General features: G+C 46.2%; 1 protein-coding gene across 1 annotated transcript; it reads right to left on the reverse strand.

Moving 5' to 3' along the window:
* Window positions 1-2,176: 2,176 nt before the first annotated feature.
* MFN1 (mitofusin 1) lies at window positions 2,177-20,786 on the reverse strand. The gene is made up of 6 exons (XM_044291061.1): window positions 20,742-20,786; window positions 14,747-14,866; window positions 13,602-13,737; window positions 11,996-12,158; window positions 11,095-11,219; window positions 2,177-2,366 (listed from the first exon to the last, which is right to left on the reverse strand). The coding sequence occupies exons 2-6, from the start codon at window positions 14,859-14,861 to the stop codon at window positions 2,177-2,179; spliced, it is 729 nt and encodes a 242-aa protein (XP_044146996.1). The 5' UTR covers window positions 14,862-14,866; window positions 20,742-20,786.
* Window positions 20,787-22,566: the final 1,780 nt, after the last annotated feature.

The raw sequence follows: 22,566 nt of genomic DNA on the forward strand, positions 1-22,566 counted from the left end.
CCGGGGATTGCAGTTAGGAACATTTACTCATAGAATGGCAGCTTTTGCTGATGATTTACTTCTCATACTTACTGACCCCCTGAATGCTATGCCTGAAGTCCTGAATATCTTTCAACAGTTTGGGACGTTATCAAATTTTAAGATTAATCTAGATAAATCGGAAGCACTAGGGGTATCTCTCTCAAACACACAACAAGACAGACTTAAAAGTATGACTCCCTTTAAGTGGCCTCCGACTTCTATTAAATATTTAGGTGTCCATGTATCTAAGGATCCGAGACTACTGTTCAGATTAAACTTCCCTCCTCTGCTGAAAAAGATTGAAGCCTTCTTATCCAAAAACTCTTTGCCATATTTGTCCTGGTTAGGTAGGAAGAATGTAGTTACGGCATATGTACTTCCCCAACTATTATATACCCTTAGATCTCTGCCTCTGCACTTACCAGCCAATTATATCGCCAAGCTTAGATTGGCGATTGGAAGATACATCTGGGCAAACAAAAAGGCTAGACTCCCCTTCGAACTGCTAACTAGAAGGAAGAAACAAGGTGGTGTCTCACTCCCAGGGATAGAACAGTATATTCAGGCAATTCACTTGGAGAGGTGGGTAGCACTGGCGAGACCTGGGCCCTTGTCTATGCATATAGACATGGAGCTCACTCTCTTAGATTATTCAGCAGATTATATGCTGTGGTTCCCCTTTAAAAAGCCAGATAAAAACGCAATACTTAGTGTCCTCACACAGGGGACTGTTATAGCCTGTAATAAGACAAAAGCACTTAATATGGGGAAGGGAAAGCTATCTCCTCTAACACCACTTAGAATGTTGCCTCAGATATTGAGCTCATCTCATGTTGAGATCAGCCCCATTTGGAAATCGTTGCCGGGAGTAGTAGTAGGAGATTTAGTGAAATCTACTGCCCAGCACGGATATTATGCCTCCCTTAGTGAAAATAATAGTTTAAAGTGGGATTTCCTTCAGGGACAGGACTTTGAGAACACTTGTGCCAAATTTAAAAAATCTAAGTTTGTACCTCTGGAGGAACCTACCTGGCTAGAAACGTACACGTTGCTTCCCAAGGTTCCCCCGAAGTGCACTTCACTTATCTATAAACAGCTGATGAGGGAAAAGTGTGATAGCTCTCCTTCTTATGTGGAAGCTTGGGAGAAAGAACTGGGTTGTGTGCTAGAGGACTCGGAGAAAAGATATCTCCTGGCACACTCACATGGTTTCTCTAAGTGCATTTTAATCCAGGAGAATTCACTCAAAATACTCACTAGATGGTACAGAACACCTGAGTGGTTATTTCAAGTAGGATTGAGACAAGATGATCTGTGTTGGAGGTGTGGGAAAGGCAGAGGAACGCTATCGCATATTTGGTGGTTTTGCCCGAAGCTGAAGAAATTTTGGGAGGGTATCGAAAAAGTGATTAATCAGGTTTGTTGTATCAACCTGAGGCTCTCACCGAAACTGGTCTTACTATGGCTACCCACGGAGGACTTCAGGCCGGGCAAGGCGTGTTTACCGACATGCATGATAACGGCAGCCAAATTATTGGTGCCTGTAAAATGGAGAGATGAAGAGCCACCGTCCTTAGAGATGTGGCATGACAAAATGGCAGATATATGTAGAATGGAAGAATTAGTGGGTTGGACATATCATACTAGGGAAAGATATCTACGGGTTTGGGATCCATGGTTGAAATATGTGAGGAAGAGGGATGGAGATAACTTAGATGTACCTAAAAAACCCTGAGTGAACTAGCTGTCTTGAACACACCTTAGGGTGTTGGAAAAAAGAGGGGATTCGGGGGTGGTCGGGGTAGACAGGACCCACATTTGTTGTTGTTTATGTGTGTTTTTCTCAGTACTTAAATATGCACCTAAGGAACAGCTGATTTGTTGTGCGAGATTTCAATGGACCACTTACCTGTATTGTCGGGTTCATTCCCTGGAAGCCAAATGTCTAGAATATGATTATGTGGCTATTTGTAATCTGTCATCTGCTCTGTGTTGTTTATGCATGATGTAAGAGATATGCATATACTATGTGTAAGCTATGTTTCCTGAAAACAATAAAAACAGATTTGACTAGGTAGGACAAGGCACACTAAGTCAGAGTGGGTGAGCATAGACTGCCTGGATAATCCATGCTGCCTAGTATGTGCATCGCAATTTATTTTCTGATTTGCAGATACATGATTTTTAAAGAAGCACAACAAAAAGAACAGATTTGACACTTGTAATCATGTATTACCGTGTTCATAAGTGTAGATTCTGAATTAGCCACCAGAACAAATACATCGGCATCAAGACAAAACTTATCGATCCAGCTGTCTAGCTCTGTAGTCACATCTGTTCCAGGGCTGCAATAAAACGGTATACTTCTTTTAGAAAGCATAGCCAATAGTTTTGATAATATACTAGCATATCAAACCTCACAGTATACATAAAATGAGTGACTACAATAGTAAAATAATAGTTTGCAAATCACATGTACTAACAAATAACTCCATACACTGAAATGCCAACAGCTCTGGCTGGGCAACACCGAACAGAAGTACAGTCAATTTAAAGACAAGATAAAGGCGTACAAGACAGAGCGGTGTAGATCGATTCAAGCATTCAACTTGTATATTCTTACCAGTGTGAAACATAATCCAGAGGAGCACACAGAGGTTCAGTTTGACAGGAAAGGCATTTTGGATCTGTGAGGGTCAGAAGACCCTGCAATGAATGGTTTTGCTCTGTGGGTTCAAGCACCTTTCTGCATTTAAGTATTCGCTAATGCAAAAACAACTTGACGATTAAAGCTGGATTACAGATTGTATTACTACAGGCAGTACAGTTTTTGAGGGCATCAACTAACCCTGTGATGGCTAACCTCCAGCACTCCAGATGTGGTAAAAAGGAGATTTTTGTATAACTTACCAGTAAAATCTCTTTCTCGCTCTTCATTGGGGGACACAGGAACTGTGGGTATAGCTATGTCCTCTAGGAGGCGTTGACACTAGTAAAAGCTGTTAGCTCCTCCCCTGGCAGCTATACCCCCTCCAGTCTGGAGAGAGAGCTTCAGTTTGTGAACACGCAGTAGGAGAAGCAAGCCAACCAAGAAAAAACATGGAACACCAACCATGCCGAAGGACCCAACGGGGTTCAAACCAGCAACTGTCACAACTATGACCGAACAACAATACTGGGTGGGTACAGTGTCCCCCAATGAAGAGCGAGAAAGATTTTACTGGCAAGTTATACCAAAAAAAAAAATCTCTTTTTCTCGCCCATATTCATTGGGGGACACAGGAACGGTGGGACGTCCAAAAGCGGTCCACGGGGAGGGAAAAACCACAGACCCATGGAAGCAAGCGTCCCTGCTGGCATCTAAGAAAACTGCCGCCTGTAAGACCACGTGGCCTGGGGCAGCGTCCACCGATGCATACGTATGCACCTGGTAAAAATTTTTGAATGTGCGTAAGGGGGACCAGTAGCTGCCTTACACAACTGTGCAGCCGAAAGCGCGATTCCTCCGAGCCCAAGAAGCGCCCACCGCTCTAGTGGAGTGAGCCGTGACACCTAAGGGGCGAACCCTGCTCCGGGTGCGTATGGTTCAGCACTTGCAAACCGAAACCATCGTGCAATTGCCTCCTTGGAGGCCGCCGACCCCTGTCCGGAATGACAAAAAGGGGATCCGGACAGCGGAAGGAATCGGAGGCTACTAAATAGAGCTCCAGAGCTCTGACAACATCCAAATGGTGTAACTCCTTTCCCTTAGGACAAGTTTCTTGTTAAAATGGAAGTCAGAGTTACAGATGAACAATGGTCAGAGGTAGTAGCGCTTACTCCTACTCTATCTCTCAGTGAGGCGGCACGTCTCTCCCAGTTGTATTTAGTGCATAGAGTATATAGGACTCCGGTATTCTTACATAAAGTGGGTTGTAGGGATAGTTCCAATTGTCCGAAATGTGGTAACGCTGAAGCTGATCTCATGCATATGGTGTGGTCATGTCCTTCATTGACCTCTTACTGGAGAGCAATATTACATCTTGTTAATAAGGTACACAGTACTAAATTGAAAATGGATCCGAAAGTTTGTATTCTGGGACTGTTGCCAGAGGAAAATTTGCAGTCTACAGTAGTCACGGGGATAGAAAGGATGCTGTATCAGGCGAGGAAGACTATCGCAGCAAAATGGATACAGGGGATACCCCCAGAGGTATCGGAATATGTTGCTAGAATGAATATGGTGGTGCGTCTTGAGAGGGGTGTGTACCAGAAAAGAAAATGCTTGACTAAATTTGAGGCTATTTGGGGTAACTGGATAGATAGGTCAGGATGCTGTAGTTCTTGGCTAGCATTAACAAGGAGTGTTCTGGGTGCCCGATAAGGCTGATCTGGGAAAGTGTCTGTGTATGACCTGGTGATATGTGAAATGTGTGGTGTACGTTTGTTGGTGTCTGATGTGTGATGTGTGACTGTGGAATGTGTGCCATAACTGTATGGGAGCATAGTTCATTGGGGCTCATTGCCTGTAATATATATCAAAATTAATGGATCAGGTGCCGATATGATGAGGAGAAGAAGGCTTAGGAGGTAGTTATGCTCCTATTACAAGGATGTCCTGCTCTGGGAAGGTTGGGGTGGGGAGGGGAGGGGGGTGTTTATAGGGATGTTTGTTGAGGGGGAAAGAATAGATAAGTAAAAGTCTAGACCCATTGTGTAAATTCCTACAATATTACGGTCTTAGGATGTATATCATGTACATGGTGCTTATGTAATATTTTGTACATTTATCCTTTGTACCTGATGTCTTTTTGATGAGTGGATATTTGATTTGACTGTCATTTGATGATGAAAATGAAAAAATGATAATAAAAAATTATCTGATTTAAAAAAAATGGAAGTCAGAGATCACCTTTGGAAGAAAGAAAGGGACAGGCCGGTGAACCACCTTGTCCCTATGAATAACCAGGAAGGGTTCTCCGCAGAGAGTGCTGCCAAAAGAGACACAGTCTAATGGAAGTGACAGCAACCAGAAAAAACTACCTTCCAGGACAGGAGTAGGAGAGAATCTCCCGCCAGGGCTCCAGGAAACAACCTGGAGCGTTGAGAGGACTAAAACCAGGTCCCAAGACGGTAAAGGAAGACAGTACAGAGGAACCGTATGTAACACTCCCTGAAGAAAGGTCCTTACCAGCCCCAGAGGGGGCCAGAGGGCGCTGGAAAGAATAGAAGCACCACCTGACCCTTCAAGAACTAAGGCCAGACCAACCCTGATTGTAGAAGGGACAGGATCGTGGGGAGAGAAAAAAAAAGAAGTGGCGGACATCTCAGCTTCCACACAACCCCAGGAAGGACCTCTAGGTCCTGAATAGATCCTGGACAATGCAGGCTTGCGGATGACATCCGGCGGCGAACGAAGAGACCTGAAATACCAATGGAAGACCGGACTCTGCGAAAGAAGGCCATCTCTGAGTCGGAATACCCTCCATCCTGATCTTCCGCCAGGAGAGGGGGGGGGGGCGTAGAAGGAGGAAGAGCCCCTGCCAAAGGAAAATCAGGGCACCCACGCTGCAAGCTTCCGGACCTCCTGCTCAGGAGAGAAAGGTGGGAAGCTTCCGAGTCAGACTTGAGGCCAACCAGTCACGTCCGGGCGACCCCAACGCAGACAGATCGCCTCGAACACCTTCCGCAGTCCCGGAATACAGAAGGGAGAGGCTCGTAGCCATTCTGTCCGAGGAGGAAGAAGAAACAGAAGGGTGTTCCGGTCCAGGAATGGAACGTCTATCAGCGTGGCAAGACGTGGCAGCAAATCCACTCCGGCTGGTGTGGGGAGTCTCGTAGCCTACCCACGGAATAGGCAGTGGAAAGTATGACCACCAGAGGGTTTACGTGACCTAGACATTAGTCATGTCTTAAGGAAAGTAATGCCGAAACAAGTAGCACACCCGGGACCAGTGGGAAGGATTCACCCGTAGAAGGAAAGATGTGGAGCGCGCCACAACCCACCAGCCGGGGCCGGAACTATGAAATAGAAGGCCACAAAGGAATACTCCGTGCAAATGCCGATGCAACAGGCGTTTAGTGACTGCGCCAAAACTCAAGTCAAGCAAGGGGAGCCGCAACTGTATTGCTAGCGGAATCCACCACCTGACAAAGGAGCTGAGCAATAAGAACCATAGCATGCAGTGGTAATGCAAATACCACTCCCCCAGAAGTAGCCAGCACCTGCCAGTCGGCGCAAAACTGAAGGGGGGTGGGGGTGGGGGGTGGGAGGCCAGCCCGTAGAAGTCATGGAACTTTACTGCCCCAGTTAAGTAGAGTTAACCTTAAACACTCGCCTCGGAAGGGCTCTGAACAGGAGCAACAGCAATGCTAGCATAAGAGTAGAGCCCCCAGCTGAGGGGGACTACAGAGTCAGTGAACCCTCGACTTGACACATAAGTGTTGCTAGGCAACCCCTCTGAGAAGACAGAGGATGTCACAACCATACATCAGAACAGCACCGAAAGAGAAGAAGGAGCCCATGTGGAAACAGCTACTGTATCCCCCGGCAGCACCCATACACCACAGATGCAGAGCACCAGCACCCGCGGGTATCGGCTGTTGCCACGCCCCACTGTGAAAGAAGCTAAGGAATCTAGAGCCGTGGCGAAGTTCAACTGCAGCACAAGATGCTTAGGTATTCCCCTGTAAGCGGACCACTAGTGCAGTGTTTCCCAACCAGTGTGCCTCCAGCTGTTGCAAAACTACAACTCCCAGCATGCCTGGACAGCCTTTGGCACGGTGATGGGAGGAGGCAAATGCATACGGCAGAAACAGAACACAGTGGAGAAACAATGGCGCCACTTACTGAAGGGGGGATGCATACGTCGAGCACTAAAAACAGTGCAATTGTACTTAGTCCACCAACTGCAGGGGACAATATATAAGGCAAGTACTGTAACCGTAGTAGTGCAATTACTCCCTATGGAAGGGGTAATGCATACAAGGAGTACTGCTAGCGGAAGTGGTCATGCATACAGCAGGAACTGAATGCAACAGTAGAGAGATTACGCCGTTTATGAAAGGGCACGCATATGCGATATGCAATTACTCCACCCAAGGAAGAGATAATGCCATAACGAGACTACCTAGTGGAAAAGTAATTCCGTCCCCACTGGAAGGGGAAACGCCTCCAGGTGTCACTGACAACAGCGCTCTAGCAGTTATAATGCCTAAAGTTGGTATGGTATGCAACAACGGTGCAAATACTCCTCCTTATGAAAGGGGGTAATGCAAACGGCAAGAACTGCTGGCTACTGTGGACGCAATCTTGGAAGATTACGAGGGAGTTGAGACAGACAAAATCACTGATCCCCTCTCCAGGGATGGAAGGGCACGTCTGAGCGGGACCCTTGGGGGTGTGCAGGAGACCGAGGAGAAATGTTCTGTTCTGGCCCGCTTGCGCTCAGTTCTCTCACAGAAAACTGCCCGTGGCAGAGTAGGCCACACTGGTGGGGATATATCAACCAACGACCCAGAGGGTGAAGTGGGAATCTAAAAGGTCCATCCACCGGATTGCGTAGGTGGAGCTCATCAACCAAAGTGGGAACTTCCAGAGGTTCTCCATTGGATCATGCAGGTGGAGAATTATCAACCAAACGACCCCGGAGGACGGATTGGGAAACCAGAGGTCCTGTACTGGATTGCACTGAAGAATTATCAACCAAACGGTCCCAGAGGACGGATTGGGAACAAGAGGTCCTGTGCTGGAGAATATATCAACCAAAAACGGCCCCGGAGGGCAGATTGGTAATCCAGAGGTCCTGTGCCGGAGAACTATCAACCACACGACCCAGAGGATGGATAGGGAATACTGTAGCTATCCTCCCTGGATCTGCGCAGGTGGAGGAAAATCAACCAACAACCCAGGAAGGCGGATTGGGAACTATGAGATGTCCTCCTTTGTCCGCTATAGGACACGGGCCCAGCCTGGTACCACACAGACCGGGTGGTCCTGCGGTGATGAGGGGGCAGTATGAACGCAGATTTCTACTTTTTTTTTTTTTTAACTAAGAAGCCAGCCTCTAGGCACAAGAGGCAGGAAGGGCTTAAATTCCTCCACTTACAAACCCTGCACTAGGAGATTCCTAGATATGCCGGCCTAAAGAGGTGGCTGGGGAAGGGTTAAGGCCACATCCTCCTCAACCGCCGCCTTGGTGTGGACCGGGGGTGGAGCTCAGCATGCTTCTGGGGGAGGGGGAAGTAGGGCAGGAAGAATTTGCGCCAGTGTGCCCCCCTTCCCTCTACCAGGGGACGAAGTTTGTGGCCTAGTCAGGCCACAAGCGGCGATCCAAGCCCTTTGCGCATGGCCGTTTAGGGCATCGCTAGCCCTTGCATTGGCCGAAACTACAGACCAGCAGTGCATCGCCACCTGCAAAATGCGCCTGCCCGGCAAGGACGGGGCTCCACCCCGCGGGCCGGGCAAATATTGCGGTCGGAGCACCTATGCGGTGCAGGGCGTTTAACCCTCTTTGGACCAACGAGCCCAGTGTCCGCTTCCGAAGGGGTTGAGGATGGTAGATGCGGCCTCAGGAAGATCTTCCTGTCGGGGAGTGGGAGCTGCACTCCGCTCTCTGCATGCAATAAGACGTGGTTGGACAGATTGGGAACAGAGCACCGACAGTTCATAGCAGGTACACACCACACTCACTGCGCTCCGGACCCAGTAGGAGCCGGAGTGTGGACATTAACCCCCATGCGCCGTTGAACCTACTGCTGTAGCAGTGCTGGGAATGAAGGGAGCTAAGAATGGCTGCAGGTGCAGGGCTATGCTGAAGCCTTGTCTGTTTGAGACAATTGCCACCAAGAGGGAGGGAGGGGGGAGACCAACCCAGAGGGTTAAACATACATACTTAGTTCTGTGTACTCCCCTCATCTTCATCCTCTTCTCCCGCCATCTTCACCCTTCCTCTGGTCCAGCAGGGTCACCCCTTCAGCTACTGGCACCGTAGTGGCAGGACGCTGGAAGAGGGACTTAGACGGATGACCCCTATGCTGGCGGGATAAAAAAAAAAATCTTCAGGAGATCCCTGCAGAGCAGGGAGGTCTTGCCTCCTATTGACACTAGAAAAAACTGAAGCTCTCTCTCCTGACTGGAGGGGATATAGCTGCCAGGGGAGGAGCTAACAGCTTTTACTAGTGTCAACGCCTCCTAGAGGACATAGCTATACCCACGGTTCCTGTGTCCCCCAATGAATATGGGCGAGAAACTACGACTCGCAAGATGCATACTTGCTTGTCTGTTCTTAGAACTCCGTAGAAATGAATAGAGCATGCTAGGGGTCGTAGTTTCACCACAGCTGGAGGTTAGCTATCACTGAACTAACCCTTCAACCGTTTGGTCTATTTAGGGCATGTTCACACCTGTCGGATTTGCAGTATACTAGTACATATTTACTACTGGATCCATGGCAGAAATCAGACACTGGCACTCGGAGTTCTGGTGCAGATATGTGCCACAGATATACACAAGGATCAGCCCGATTTAATCCACATGGGGTAATCTGACTGCTTTTCCATTCGGAATCTGCAGGAATAATTAACATGCTACTTATTTTTGTGGATTTATGAATGGGGTTATCAAACCCTTTTTCAGATTTATAGGATGTAGAGTTTTATTTATTAAATTCTGATTTTGAATTCAGAAATCTGCTTAAAATACTGAACATGTGAATGAACCCTTATGTTGATGTGATCTGCAGTTATGACTCACCGTATTTATCATGCTGGAAGATCTCACTTCATTGCTCACAACCACTGTAAAACCATGGGATAGGCACCACGTTTGTTGGCTCACTCTGTCCTACCATGGTGTCATCTTGGTTTACTGCTCCCTACAGAGATCAGCAAAGCAGGATGACACCATAGTAAGACAGTGTGAACAAACAAAGATATGGCGCCTGTCCCATTGTTTTAAAGTGAGGCTCCTTGAAGAGGGCTGTATTCAGCACTACATACAGGCACCAGGTTGAGTGGTGAGGTTAGCTCTTGTGTGTATTTAAAGAGGTTGTCAGACATCAAATAGAATTTGAAGGGTGGCTGGACAGTTCAAATCACCTTTGCAGTGTACCACGTGCGATGTGTGCATGTCACCACTGAGGTCTCTAATTTGCTAGCAGCAGTCACATGTGTGTATAATAAAAAGACTACCACGTCCAGTCCAGCAGGGACAGGAACCACGGCACTGTAACAGGGATGTCCCTTTAAGTTCACATATGTCTCCTTTTGCATGCAATTACTTTTTGGGTTGGCGAACACCTTAGGTTCATCATTGGAAATTTTATTTCACCAAAATGCTGCACATTTTTTTAAATCTGCATACTGTGCAGATTTAACACATGTTGGGCTCCTTTCTATTGATGTCTATGGAACTGTCTGGCTAAAAAAAAAAAAAGAAAGTCCACCAAGCTCCTATAGTCTGCAGGAATCTGTGCATTCCTGTACTAGCACTTACAACGCAGAAACAGTAATTATGATTTTTAATACCTTATGTATGTTTCTGGTCATGTAAATCTATGTTCCAGTCTCTTTCCATAGAAACCTACTGGTGTAAGAATTTGTATTCTCTTAAGGGTACTTTGAGACACTAGCATTTTTCTTTTCCGGTACTGAGTTCCGTTACAGGAGCTCAATACTGGAAAAGAACTTATCAGTTTTATCCTAATTCATTCTGAAGGGAGAGCAATCCATTCAGGATGCATCAGTTCAGTCCCGGTTACGTTTTTTTTGGACTGAGAAAATAACGCAGCATGCTGCAGTTTTCTCTCCGGCCAAAAATACTGATCACTTGCCGGAATGGCGGATCCAGCTTTAATTTACATTGAAGTGTATTAGTGCCAGGTCCGGCATTAAGTGTTCCAGCAAAACGGATCCGAACTGCTCTGCAGCAAGTGTGAAAGTACCCTTATAAATCCTTCCACATCCGAGAACTGAGGATATGAATATAGTGAAAAGGGGTAACTAAGGAAGCGCTTGTAGGTTCTAGATACAGGTGTAACATGCTGATACAAGAGAATGGTGAGAATAACTTACATGGCATCACACAAGTCTCACCTGTCTACAAGAACCAAGTCATCTCTAAGAAGTGCACATTTTGCCTTGGGCCAGAAGACATGTACAAGACAACCCGCCTCCAAATCTTTATCCATATGAAGGGCATGTGCCAGCTGATTCACAGTCTGTGCGGAGAAAAGACTGTTATCTCTATGCACAAGAACTACTACATAAAGCACATTGTAGGATTTCCATGTAGTCCAGTTTGTAGCAGACAGACATTACAGCAACTTGTCATCTGCATGAACTCACAGGGAGTCAACAGATCTGGTGACATGGCCAACGGCCCTCAAATGAGGCCAACCCCTTTTAAAGGGGCTCTCCAAGCTTTTAATATCGATGACCTAACCACAGGATAGGTCATCAATATTAGATCGGCGGGGGTTTGACACCCAGCACCGTCGCCAATCAGCTGTATGGAGGGAAGTCGCACGTGTGCCGCCTTCCGTCTCTCTTCCTGCTCGTTATAGGCATAGCAGCAGGGAGACAGCACTCGTGCACCTTCCCTTTATACAGGCAGGGGTGCTGGGTGTGTCAAACCCCCACTTATCTTGAGGATAGGTCAATCTTAAAAGCCCGGAGAAAGGGATGTCTGTCATTTTTTTAAATAAAAATAAAGGCTCAGAGTAGCAGAAAAACACAGAAGAAATGATACTCACTTCTACCCCTCCCATTCGACAGGTTGTGCTGCTCTCCACTTCCGGGGCCCTCTCAAACACTCAGCCAAACACCATTTTCGGCAGGTGGACAGGGACCAGGACGCAAAGACCAGCGAGGACGAAGGTAGCAGTGAATGGGAATAGCAGGGGATTGATGGACGTGAGCATCATTTCTTTTGGGTTTTTATGCTACATAATGATCAGCCAGACAACAGTGCCACGTGGCTTCTCACGGCAGTCACCTTTACACTCTTTTTCTCCTCAGAACCTTCCGTCATCAAGTAAGCTTTGTCTCCATCCGTCCCCTCCACACTAAGGAAGCAGTTAGTGGTATGTCCTATGCCACTGGGCAAGACCTTGTCCCACAGCATGGCGTTTATCACTGAGCTCTTACCACTGCTTGTTCTGAAACAATAATGGATAACCAAAAATTAGGGGTGCACCGAAATTTCGGCGGCCGAAAATATCGGCCGAGAATGCACCTAATCTGTTTCTGCCGATATTTTTACATATCGGCCGGAAATAGCGGGGAGGGACTGGGAGGAGGAGCTGGGGGCCGATGCGTTCACTGTGCTCCGGCCCCCAGCTCCAGTAGTTATAAAATGTTGTACAATTAATAAGCATTCTATTCATTTGGCCCCCCTCTGCAGTATTACATTCAATACAGCCACATCCTACTCACAGGGCTGTGCTGGCCGGCCGGGCAGACGAGCGGCAGCGTCACGACTGACGTCACATGCCTGCGCCGCCTCCTTCATTCAGAAAGTAGGCCGGGCACCGGCCCCCAGCTCCTCCTCCGAGTCCCTCCCCGCTATTTTCTATTAATTGTACAATGGGGGCTGTGGATGGCACTGTTATGGGGTGGGTGGGGGTCTGTGGATGGCACTGTTATGGGGTGGGTGGGGGTCTGTGGATGGCACTGTTATGGGGTGGGGGGTCTTTTAAAAGTATTTGGGCAAAAAGGCAGTTTCGGTTTCGGTCAAGGGGTATCCTGAATTTTCGGTTTCGGACCAGAATTTTCATTTCGGTGCACCCCTACAAAAAATGTATCTGTCATCATAAAACTGGCACAGAGGAATATTCATTTTGGACACATTAATACATAATCATTCCTGCCCATCAGGATGGAGATGGTAAGTGGATAAGTAGTATCAGGCCTCATGCACATGACCGCATTAACAACATGGCACCCATAGAGGAGTACAGGACTCCACTGTTTCACTGAATACCTCCGATTTCAGGCTTTTTTATACAAAGCCAAAAAGAAAGAAAAAGGATGCTGTATTACAAAGTTATTCTTCCCTAGACACACAGATTCCCTTGGTCTCCAGAGTATGAATCTGCAGGGACAGCCCTCGCCTCATGTGCATGACGCCTTAAAGGGGTTGTCCACCTTTGTGGGGGCCTTTCAGACAGACCGCACCACATGGTTGGACAAACTTACCTGCTCCCCGCCATTAGGTTCCAGCTCCTACCTGCAGCGCTCTGGTCCCTGTTGGCAAAACTTCCTGTGTAACGTTGGTCATGGGGCTGCTAGAATGACGTGTCCCCATGCATTACGTGACATGATGCATGGGGACATGTCACCGCTGTGGTCAGCTACTGGCTGCATCAACTGCATGACCACTGTCAAACAACTGGAACCGGAGGAGAGAAGGAGCTGGAACCGAGAGGCAGGGAGCAGTTAAGCAGGTATCTCTCTGCAGGTCCAGCCTGTGGTGGGTCTGCCCAAAAGGACCCCGAAAGTGGGCAACCCCTTTAACTTTTCATTAAGTGCCTGGCCTTTAAATGCCTTATTTTTATTCAGTGGAGCTTCACTATGGGGAACTTAAAAAATGCTAGAAATACCTGCCAAAGAAGGCCACCTTCATGTGTCTGCGTGACAAAACTTCCCCAATCCCAGACAGTTTCTTTTTATAACCCTGAATCTCCTTCAAGTCATCTTCTGATGTGATGTTTCTTAATTCTGGATTTCGATAGGTTTCTATTAAAGAATAATATGTTATACATATCAAATGCAAAAGAGAACATCTAGATGGGACCACAGCTCTACTAGTTACTACCAAGTGACACGGGTCTTAGAACCTGCTTAAAGGAAGCGTTATCCACTGTCTTATGCCTAAAGCAGGTTCCGAGGGGACGGTGCATGACTCGGGGATTAAAAAAAGAAATCACCAAGAATGAAATCCTGTATCATACACTGCCCCACTAGACCCGGTGTGTTCCTTTAAGCACAAATGACAATTGTGTGAGGAGTTTTCACACTCTACAGTTTTGGTGCGGTGTTGGAAGTAGATAGGTCCATACACGGTGTAGCGCCATGGCGCTGTTGTGCAGCTTAGCTCCCATTCATGTGAATAAGAGCCGAGTTGCCATACGGTGGAAACTACACAGTGTACAGAGTCTTCTGCTTCCGCGCTGTACACTGTATAGTTTCCGGCGCTGTGGCTGCAGGCACCGGTTCTTTGACCCCCACCAATCTGACACTGATAAATAGGTTGGCAATATCTGTAACCCAGACAACCCCTTTAATCTGACTGGCTGCTTACAGCATTGTTAGTATCTCAAATGCCAGTCATTGGTCACAGTTCCAGTATCTTAAACTTTGGAAGCCTTAGTCTGGCCATACACATTAGATGTCTGTCTGCCAAAGCCACTGATTTCGGAAGGGCCAACCAATCACCTTATGCATATGGGGGCATGGAGTGCAGTCAGGGAGATGAACTGCTGCTGGTGTCTGGCAGTGGCTTGCTCCCCATTCAGGGCACTTGCATGCTCGGCTGACCTCAGCATGGAAATGTATGGGAGGATTGGGAGTAATAGGTGCTGGTTGGACACGCATACTATAGACAGGTATTTACCAGGCCAGCCTTACAGCAGGTCAGGCATCACTTCTGCACATAAAACCTCTTTATGCCAGTCTATCACATGTAGAAGCACTGAACATACAATGTACTGCAAATCACAGGAGAAATATAAAAGAAACCTCTCACCTTCTACAAATGTAACGCCATCACTGATGTAGTCTACTAGCTGATCGAAGATGGAGGTGATGGCTTTCTTCGCCTGCACAAAGTGCTTCAGGGGGGAGACGCCCTTTTCTTCCATGATTTCTATGCAACGTAAACAAAATGCACTTATTAGAGGCTCCGTTTCTAAGTTATGATACTTGTTCTTAATATGCAAAATTTGGCGCAATGAGGGCGTGGCCACTGATCATTGAGTCCAAGCTCCACCCATTTCTGTGGCCAGTGCCAACCCGGCTGTTTTGGCCACAGAAAGGAGGGGAGCTTGTGTGCAACCAGGGCAATGGTGACACCCTCATTGCACCAAAGGCCTAATGTGCATATTTAGAAAATGTATCATGACTTGGGAATGGAGCCGGAGATCAAAAGAAAAACAGCGTTTTAATCAGGTGAATCACAGCTACAATATGTCTATTAAAACAGATAGGTAGGTCACTGGTGACAGGTTCCCTTTAAAAAAAAATAAAAAATCACGAAAATATGCCATCACTGTACATGAACTGATAGGAACACACTCCGGGAAGGTTCGACCTTCTAAGTTTTCAGACTTGCAAAATAACTAATTATAGATATAAACCACTGGATTTTCACACGTCAGATGTTACATTACTGATAAGGGCCTCCCAAAAATCACTCTACAGACCTGTTAGCTTGGAATTCAGATGTGCCGGAAACATGACACTGTTTACTCCTTCCATAGAGCCTTTCTGTCCTTGAGAAAGAAGGTCACACACTGCCAGGCACTGGCTAAGATCCCAGACATCTGCAGCGGCACCAGGCCCTGAATGCATTGTGGGCATATCCAAGTCCACGAGGCCTGTTCTACTGCAACTATACACCATATACTATACTACTACTTCCCTCGGCATGTACTCTCCAACCCTGTGACAACTGCTGGCAGCTCCAAGATGCTACAAGTTATTCTGCATTTACTTGGTAGAAAACAGATTCTGTACACAATATAACAATCTAAAAAAGTCCACAAAGTTTTTAGACATTTTCAGATATCTTTGAAGGTATCTAGGTAGTATTATAGGGCATCTGTCAGCAGTTTTGTACCTATGACACTGTCTGGCCTGTTACATGGGCACTTGGCAGCTGAAAGCATCTGTGTTGGTCCCATGTTCATATGTGCCCGCATTGCTGAGTAATATGAAGTTTTACCTTAGGAGTATCGGGGGCGTTGTGGTTACACCTAGAGGCTCAGCTCTCTCTGCAACTGCTGCAATCCCTGCACTTTTATTGATAGTGCAGAGGGTGCAGACCCTCTAGATCAGTGAAGGCAAACCTTTTACAGACCGAGTGCCCAAACTGTGACCCATACCCACAAATTTATCGCAAAGTGCCAACATGGCAATTTAACCTGAATGCTACAGTCCAATCTAGTATATCCTCCATGTTTATTATCATTTAGCTATAATAGCCCGCCTACATTCAGTGCTCTGCCTGTGCTGTTCATAGTGCGCCCTGCTCTGAGGAATGGCAGGAAAAGTCTAAGGCATATTGGTACACCATAGATGTCTTCCAGGGTGCCCACAGAGAGGGTTCTGAGTGCCAGCCACCACGGCTCTAGATGTAACCACAACGCCCCCGATACTCCTAGAGGCTCATTTATAGTAAAACATCATATTTCTCAGCAATGTGGGCACATATGAACATGGGACCAACACAGATGCCTTCAGCTGCCAAGTGCCCGTGTAAACGGTCAGACAGTGTCATAGGTACAAAACTGCTGACAGATGCCCTTTTAAGTCAATCAATGAATGTTGTTCTGCCAGATCAGACAGGGAGAATATACAGGGACCTTCAGTTTTGGTACAGTGTAATTTCTTTCTTACGGTACATCTTTGTAATAGTGTAGTCCATTATGCTATTACATTCCCCAAAAAGATATACCAACGTATCCTGTCCGACCAAGGCTAAAAAGGACAGCCTTTTTTGGGGGGATTCTGTGAATGGCAACCGGTAGATATATTTGGAGTATGTGCCAAACGTGATGTGCACATAGCCCAACATTGATTTACCTACACTATCTGGCCAAAGGGGGAAGCCGGTAGGAGTCTGACGAGTACGTCCAGGTATATACATAGCAATGGCATAAACAACTATATGAGAGACATGAAGTTTATTAATCGCAGAGATTTTTTTTATTATAATAATTATTTTAAAAGTAATATAAAGGCAATCAGAAGTGAGGCTACTTTTACACCAGCCTTTTTGCTGGATGTGGCAGGGGTCAGCTAAAACACTTCCGTTACTGACAATAGAACCATCTGCATCCGTTATTAACGGATCCGGTTGTATTAACTTTAACGGATCCGTCATTAACTTAATTGAAAGTCAATGGGAGACGGATCAGTTCTCTATTGTGTCAGAGAAAACGGATCTGTCCCCATAGACTTGCATTGTGGGTCATGACTGATCTTCCTCCTCGTGCTGCGGTTTGCTTACCGGTATGAGAACGGAAAGCACGTTGGAACATTCCGTTTAGTCATATTTTGTCCTCATTGACAATGAGTGGGAACAAAACGGAAGCGTTTTTTTCCCAATATTGAGACCCTATGATGGATCTCAATACCGGAAAATAGAAACGCTAGTGTGAAAGTAGCCTAAATCAACCATCATTTACACCGTTGGCTGCGTTCACAGAACTTAAAAATGGAGCACAAGAGAAATTTCCATCATGACGCATCATAGCATCTGACACAGTACAATGTGAGGGTCACTTCAGCTAATAGAGGGGTGTGTGTACGAGGATGGTCGACAGACTCTGAGGAGTAATCCGAAAAATGTGGAACACAGCTGCACCTCAGAATCTCCCCCTTCTAATATGACCAGTGCAGCGGTTAACCTGTCATTGGATTGTTTAAACGTCGAGTGCAGGAAGGGCACGTGACCACTGCCAGAGCAGTAAAGAAGGGAGACGCTGGAGTCCCAGTGAAAGGTGATTCCGTTATTTTTTTTTTTTACCCCTGCACCCTGTTTGGCCAAACGAAAAGCCTCAGAGAACCTCTTTCACTACAGGCTCCACAGAGAACTCCGCTTACATCATAGTCACACTTTTCTATCACTACTGTGACGTTCAGCCAGGTGGCTCAGTGGTTAGCAGCGCTGGGGTCCTGGGTCCAAATCTGACAAAGGGAGTTTGTACCTTCCCCATTTGATTGTATGGGGCCACTCTGTTTTCATCTCATATGGCATAAAACATAGAGACTAATTTAGAACTTAGATTGTAAGCCCCAGTGGGGACGGAGCTGGATGACAACCTCTGTACAGCGCTGTGGAATATGTTGTTGCTATAGAAAGGCATAAAATAAAGAATGTAACAAAGAATACAACACTCATAAGAGCCAGTGTGCCAGCTGTGACCTATACACATGGGGGGAGATTTATCAAACAGGTGGAAAGTAGAACTGGTTTAACATCCCATAGCAACCAATCAGATTTCACCTTTCATTTTTCACAGCTCCTCTGGAATATGAAAGGCGGAATCTGATTGGTTGCTATGGGATGTTAAACCAGTTCTACTTTACACCAGTTTGATAAGTCTCCCCCCATGTGTATAGGTCACAGCTGGCACACTGGCTCTTATGAGTGTTGTATTCTTTGTTACATTCTTTATTTTATGCCTTTCTATAGCAACAACATATTCCACAGCGCTGTACAGAGGTTGTCATCCAGCTCCGTCTACTTTACACCAGTTTGATAAATCTCCCCCCTCTCCGGAGCCGACGTGTTCCTCCACCGACCTGATAAAGACATCCCAGCACTAGACATCCACTTTTCACTGATATTTTCTTAGTCTTGGTAAGGCCTCATGCACACGAACGCATTTTGTTTCCGTGTCCGTTCCTTTTTTTACGGATAGGATGCAGACCCATTCATTTCAATGGGTCTGCAAAAAATGCAAACAGCACACCGTGTGCTATCCGCATCAGTATGTCCATTCTGTAGCCCCGCCAAAAAAATATAACATGTCCTATTCTTGTCTGTTTTAGGCATTGTTACAATGGATCCGCAAAAAAAAAGGGTGGCATTTGTTTTTTATTTATTTGCGGACCGCAAAACACATATGGTCGTGTGCATGTAGCCTAACTGCGATTAAAATCCCTGCTATCTGAAAGGTGGTATTTAACCCTTCACTCATCATAATGTACAGTACAAACCTGATGGAGCCACAAGCAGCCTGTACCGCGGTGCCCACTGGGTGCAATTTATGATCTGTCTGGTGGCAAATACCATACGGATCACAGTGACAAGTTTATATAGGCTACTGGAGGAGTGCCCTGTAGTGTAACAAGGGCCAAGCCGCACAGTTTCAGTTTATAATGAGACAGGAGAGTAAAAGAAAATGAAAGTAATAACGTGGATGATCACATGTCACTATAATGGCACGACTGAGTCACAGCATCCCTAGTGCCAGGTTAGATGCGACGGTGGCCGCAGTCTTCTATAGCTCACTAAAGCTGGTTGTCAATTGCTCACTTATTGCTCAATGCCACACGGTTTCACAGGTTTGTGTGTGAAACCACAAGTCCATATACAAGAGGCTGACAAGTTTTAACGATCTATAGAACACAGCAAAGGCACCTGGGTCCTACCCTTCCCTTCTGCGCAGTCAAATGATCCAACGACTGCCGAAACCGCACACAGAAATGGGCTTCAGGCCCTCGACCTTCTACATTTCAGGTCATAAGATATAGGTAATATCCAACCATACGGCGTATCACAAGACTGCAGAAATAAGGGTACTTTCACACTAGCGTTATTCTTGTCCGGCACCGAGTTCCGTCCTAGGGGCTCAATACCAGAAAATAACTGCTCAGGCATATCCCCATGCATTCTAAATGGAGAGCAATCCGTTCAGGATGCATCAGGATGTCTTCAGTTCAGTCCCTCTTACGTTTTTTGGACAGAGAAAATACTGCAGCATGTGCAGTTAGTGCTGGATCCGGCATTAAGTGTACCGGCAAAACGGATTCGGCTTTCCGGTCTGCGCATGCGCAGATCTTTAAAAATGCAAAATAATAATAATAATAATAATACCGGATCTGTTTTTCCAGATGACATCAGGGACTGATCTGGTATTGCAATGCATTTGTCAGACGGATCCACATCCGGATCCGTCTCACAAATGCATCCGACGACAGAACTGCCTGCCGGAATCCTCTGCCGCAAGTGTGAAATTAGCCTTAGACAAACATAAGACATCTGGAACTACCACAACATGTAGCTATGGCGGCACGTGTGCCCTCGAAGAAATGCATCATCAAAGCATTTGTGATCCAGATCTTCAGTTACGTGGTCACTATGACACACACTATTTTATAGGTACGTCCAAACTGGGCATAAAGCCCCACATAAAAATCTGCAGCAACATGAGCTACATGTAAATTTTTCACAGATTTCAGCCTATTAAGAGCAAAAAGTCATGGTGGAAATCTGCTGCATAAACTGCCCAGATAATCTTTGTATACCTGAAGTAGTGACATCACAAGGAGAAGGGTATACAAATACCTGGAAAGTTTCCTGTATATATTATATAATGAGATACAGCCTAGTGCAGGTGTAACCAGAGAAGTCTGTATCGCACCTCTAGAAATCTCCACAGACAACGAGCAAATCCATAGGAAAGTAGGAAAAATGGGAGGTGAAGAAGGGGAGGTCTGTGGGAGGGGGGCACAGGTAACGTCCTATTACTTATATGCACGGCCATATAGCCCAGAATAAACGAGCAACTACACTTCTCAGCGCGCCCTGACAGCTGAGAGTTGTAGTTTCATGAAGGCAGTATCACTACCTGTAAGCCGCCAGCCTCTACAGCCTGCATGAGGAAATGGCGTGCGGGGTAGATTCACCAGTGCCACACAGCATGATACCCACGGCTGCCATAAGCCCCCGCACTCTATGTGCACACACACTACCTTGTACTCCGCTGCCCGGGATAGAGTAGCAGACCTACCTGACCGGCGTGCTGACCCTGGTAACCTGACACGGCCGCAGCCAATCAGAACTGAGGGCGTGCGCCACGTCACTTCCTAAGGAACACGATACTGTTACGAGAGCGATAACTGAGCTCACTTCCTGTCTCCTAGCATGGGCCTGTATTGTATTGATGTTGTGCACTCAGCGGGAGCCTGCTTACCTGTGCCCCTTATAACGCAGTGACAATGGGCATGTTCTCTACCAGCAGGCTTCTCTGTCAGCAACCTTGACATATGGAGTAGATATAAAAGTAAAAAAAATGCTGTCCCTAGTAACCCATCATAGACCAGCTGCCAGAGCATTATAAAAAAAAAAATGAAACCTGTGCTGTGATTGGTGGTGGGCTATGGGCAATAGAGATAGTTTATGAAACGTCTTTTTTAATTGGTTAGAATCATTGTAATCCATTAATGCCATCTCCTGAGTGCTGTGTGGTCTTTAAGGAGGACCTGTCATCCTGACATGTCAGTTTTAGTAACTTCTTGCACACCCTTTATAATACCATTTTTGGAGCATCTATTCCTATGACGTGACATTCCTTTGTTTCCTGCTAGAAACTCCTGGAACATCGAGTCTACTCTCACATAATAAGCTATCTCTCCACAAACTCACTTCATGACCCCTTACAATCTGCCTTTCACCCTCTCCACTCTGCTAAACTGACCTTACTAAAGTTTCTAACGATCTCCTGACAGCAAAAAAGAATGGCGACTATTCTCTACTGATTCTTCTGGATAATGTCTGTAAAGTGCTGAGGAATATAGTAGCGCTATATAAGTGCATTAAATAAATAAATCTCTGCAGAGTTTGAGACGGACAGCCTGTCAGTAGATTTGGCTTTCAGTACCATCTGTATGCCGATGACACCCCACTATACACTTCATCCCCTGACATCACCCCTTCTATACTACAAAACACCAGTAATTGTCTGCCAGCTGTATCTAACATCATGTCCTCTCTGTATCTAAAGCGGAACCTCTCAAAAACTGAACTTCTTGTCTTTCCCCCATCTACTAACTCCCTAAACTTGATATTTCAATTTCGGTCTGCAGCGCTATCATAACTCCTGGGCAGCACGCCTGCTGTCTTGGGGTCATATTTGATTCAGATCTTTCCTTTATTCCCCATATTCAATTACTTGTGCGGTCTTGTCGTCTGCACCTCAAGAACATCTCCAGACTCCACCCTTTTCTTATGGCGGAAAGGGCTAAAATGGTTGTTGTTGATTTTGCAAGGCAATTTGTAGTTTTTATTGATTCCATTTTTCTTTTTGATATTTTATTTTTTGATGTGAAGCAATAAAAAAAAATGTTAATTAACCATTTAGATTCCCCCCCCCCCCCCCCAATTATGCCGTTTGCAATATGGAATAAATATGTTTATATTTTAATAGTGTAAAGAGCCTGTTTGCTGTGTGTGCGGTCTTTCATGTAACCACTGCTCCCAACAACTTCTAACAGCTGGAACAGCCTAGATGGCGGGCAATTTGTTGAAAAATGGCCATGCTGCTTCTCTCAGTTCAATGATTCCCCCCCCCCCCCCCCCCCTTATAGTCTGTCAACTGGGCACAACTTATTTGACTGTGCCATAGAGGCATGTCTAGCAGTTGACAATTTATCAGCAAAAGGTACACTACCTAAAAGTAGCCTCTGTGAGCCTGCAGGACAGCAGGGGAAGCACTTTTACACCCTCTTGGGGGCAAGACCGTGTCTAATCAGTCCACACCTGTAATCAATTACATATCTGCCTGCGACATAACTGCATGCAGGATCTGCAGCAATCTGACATTCCTATCCGGGTGT

The sequence above is a fragment of the Bufo gargarizans genome, chromosome 4, assembly GCF_014858855.1.
Source record: "Bufo gargarizans isolate SCDJY-AF-19 chromosome 4, ASM1485885v1, whole genome shotgun sequence".
NCBI lineage: Eukaryota > Metazoa > Chordata > Amphibia > Anura > Bufonidae > Bufo > Bufo gargarizans.

Coding starts and splice junctions, on each gene's coding strand:
- MFN1 (XM_044291061.1), bottom strand. CDS start 14,861: ATGGAAGAAAAGGGCGTCTCCCCCCTGAAGCACTTTGTGCAGGCGAAG. Junction 13,738..14,746: donor TGGCGTTACATTTGTAGAAG/GTGAGAGGTTTC, acceptor ATTCTTTAATAG/AAACCTATCGAAATCCAGAA. Junction 11,220..11,995: donor AGGAGAAAAAGAGTGTAAAG/GTGACTGCCGTG, acceptor TTCTCCGCACAG/ACTGTGAATCAGCTGGCACA.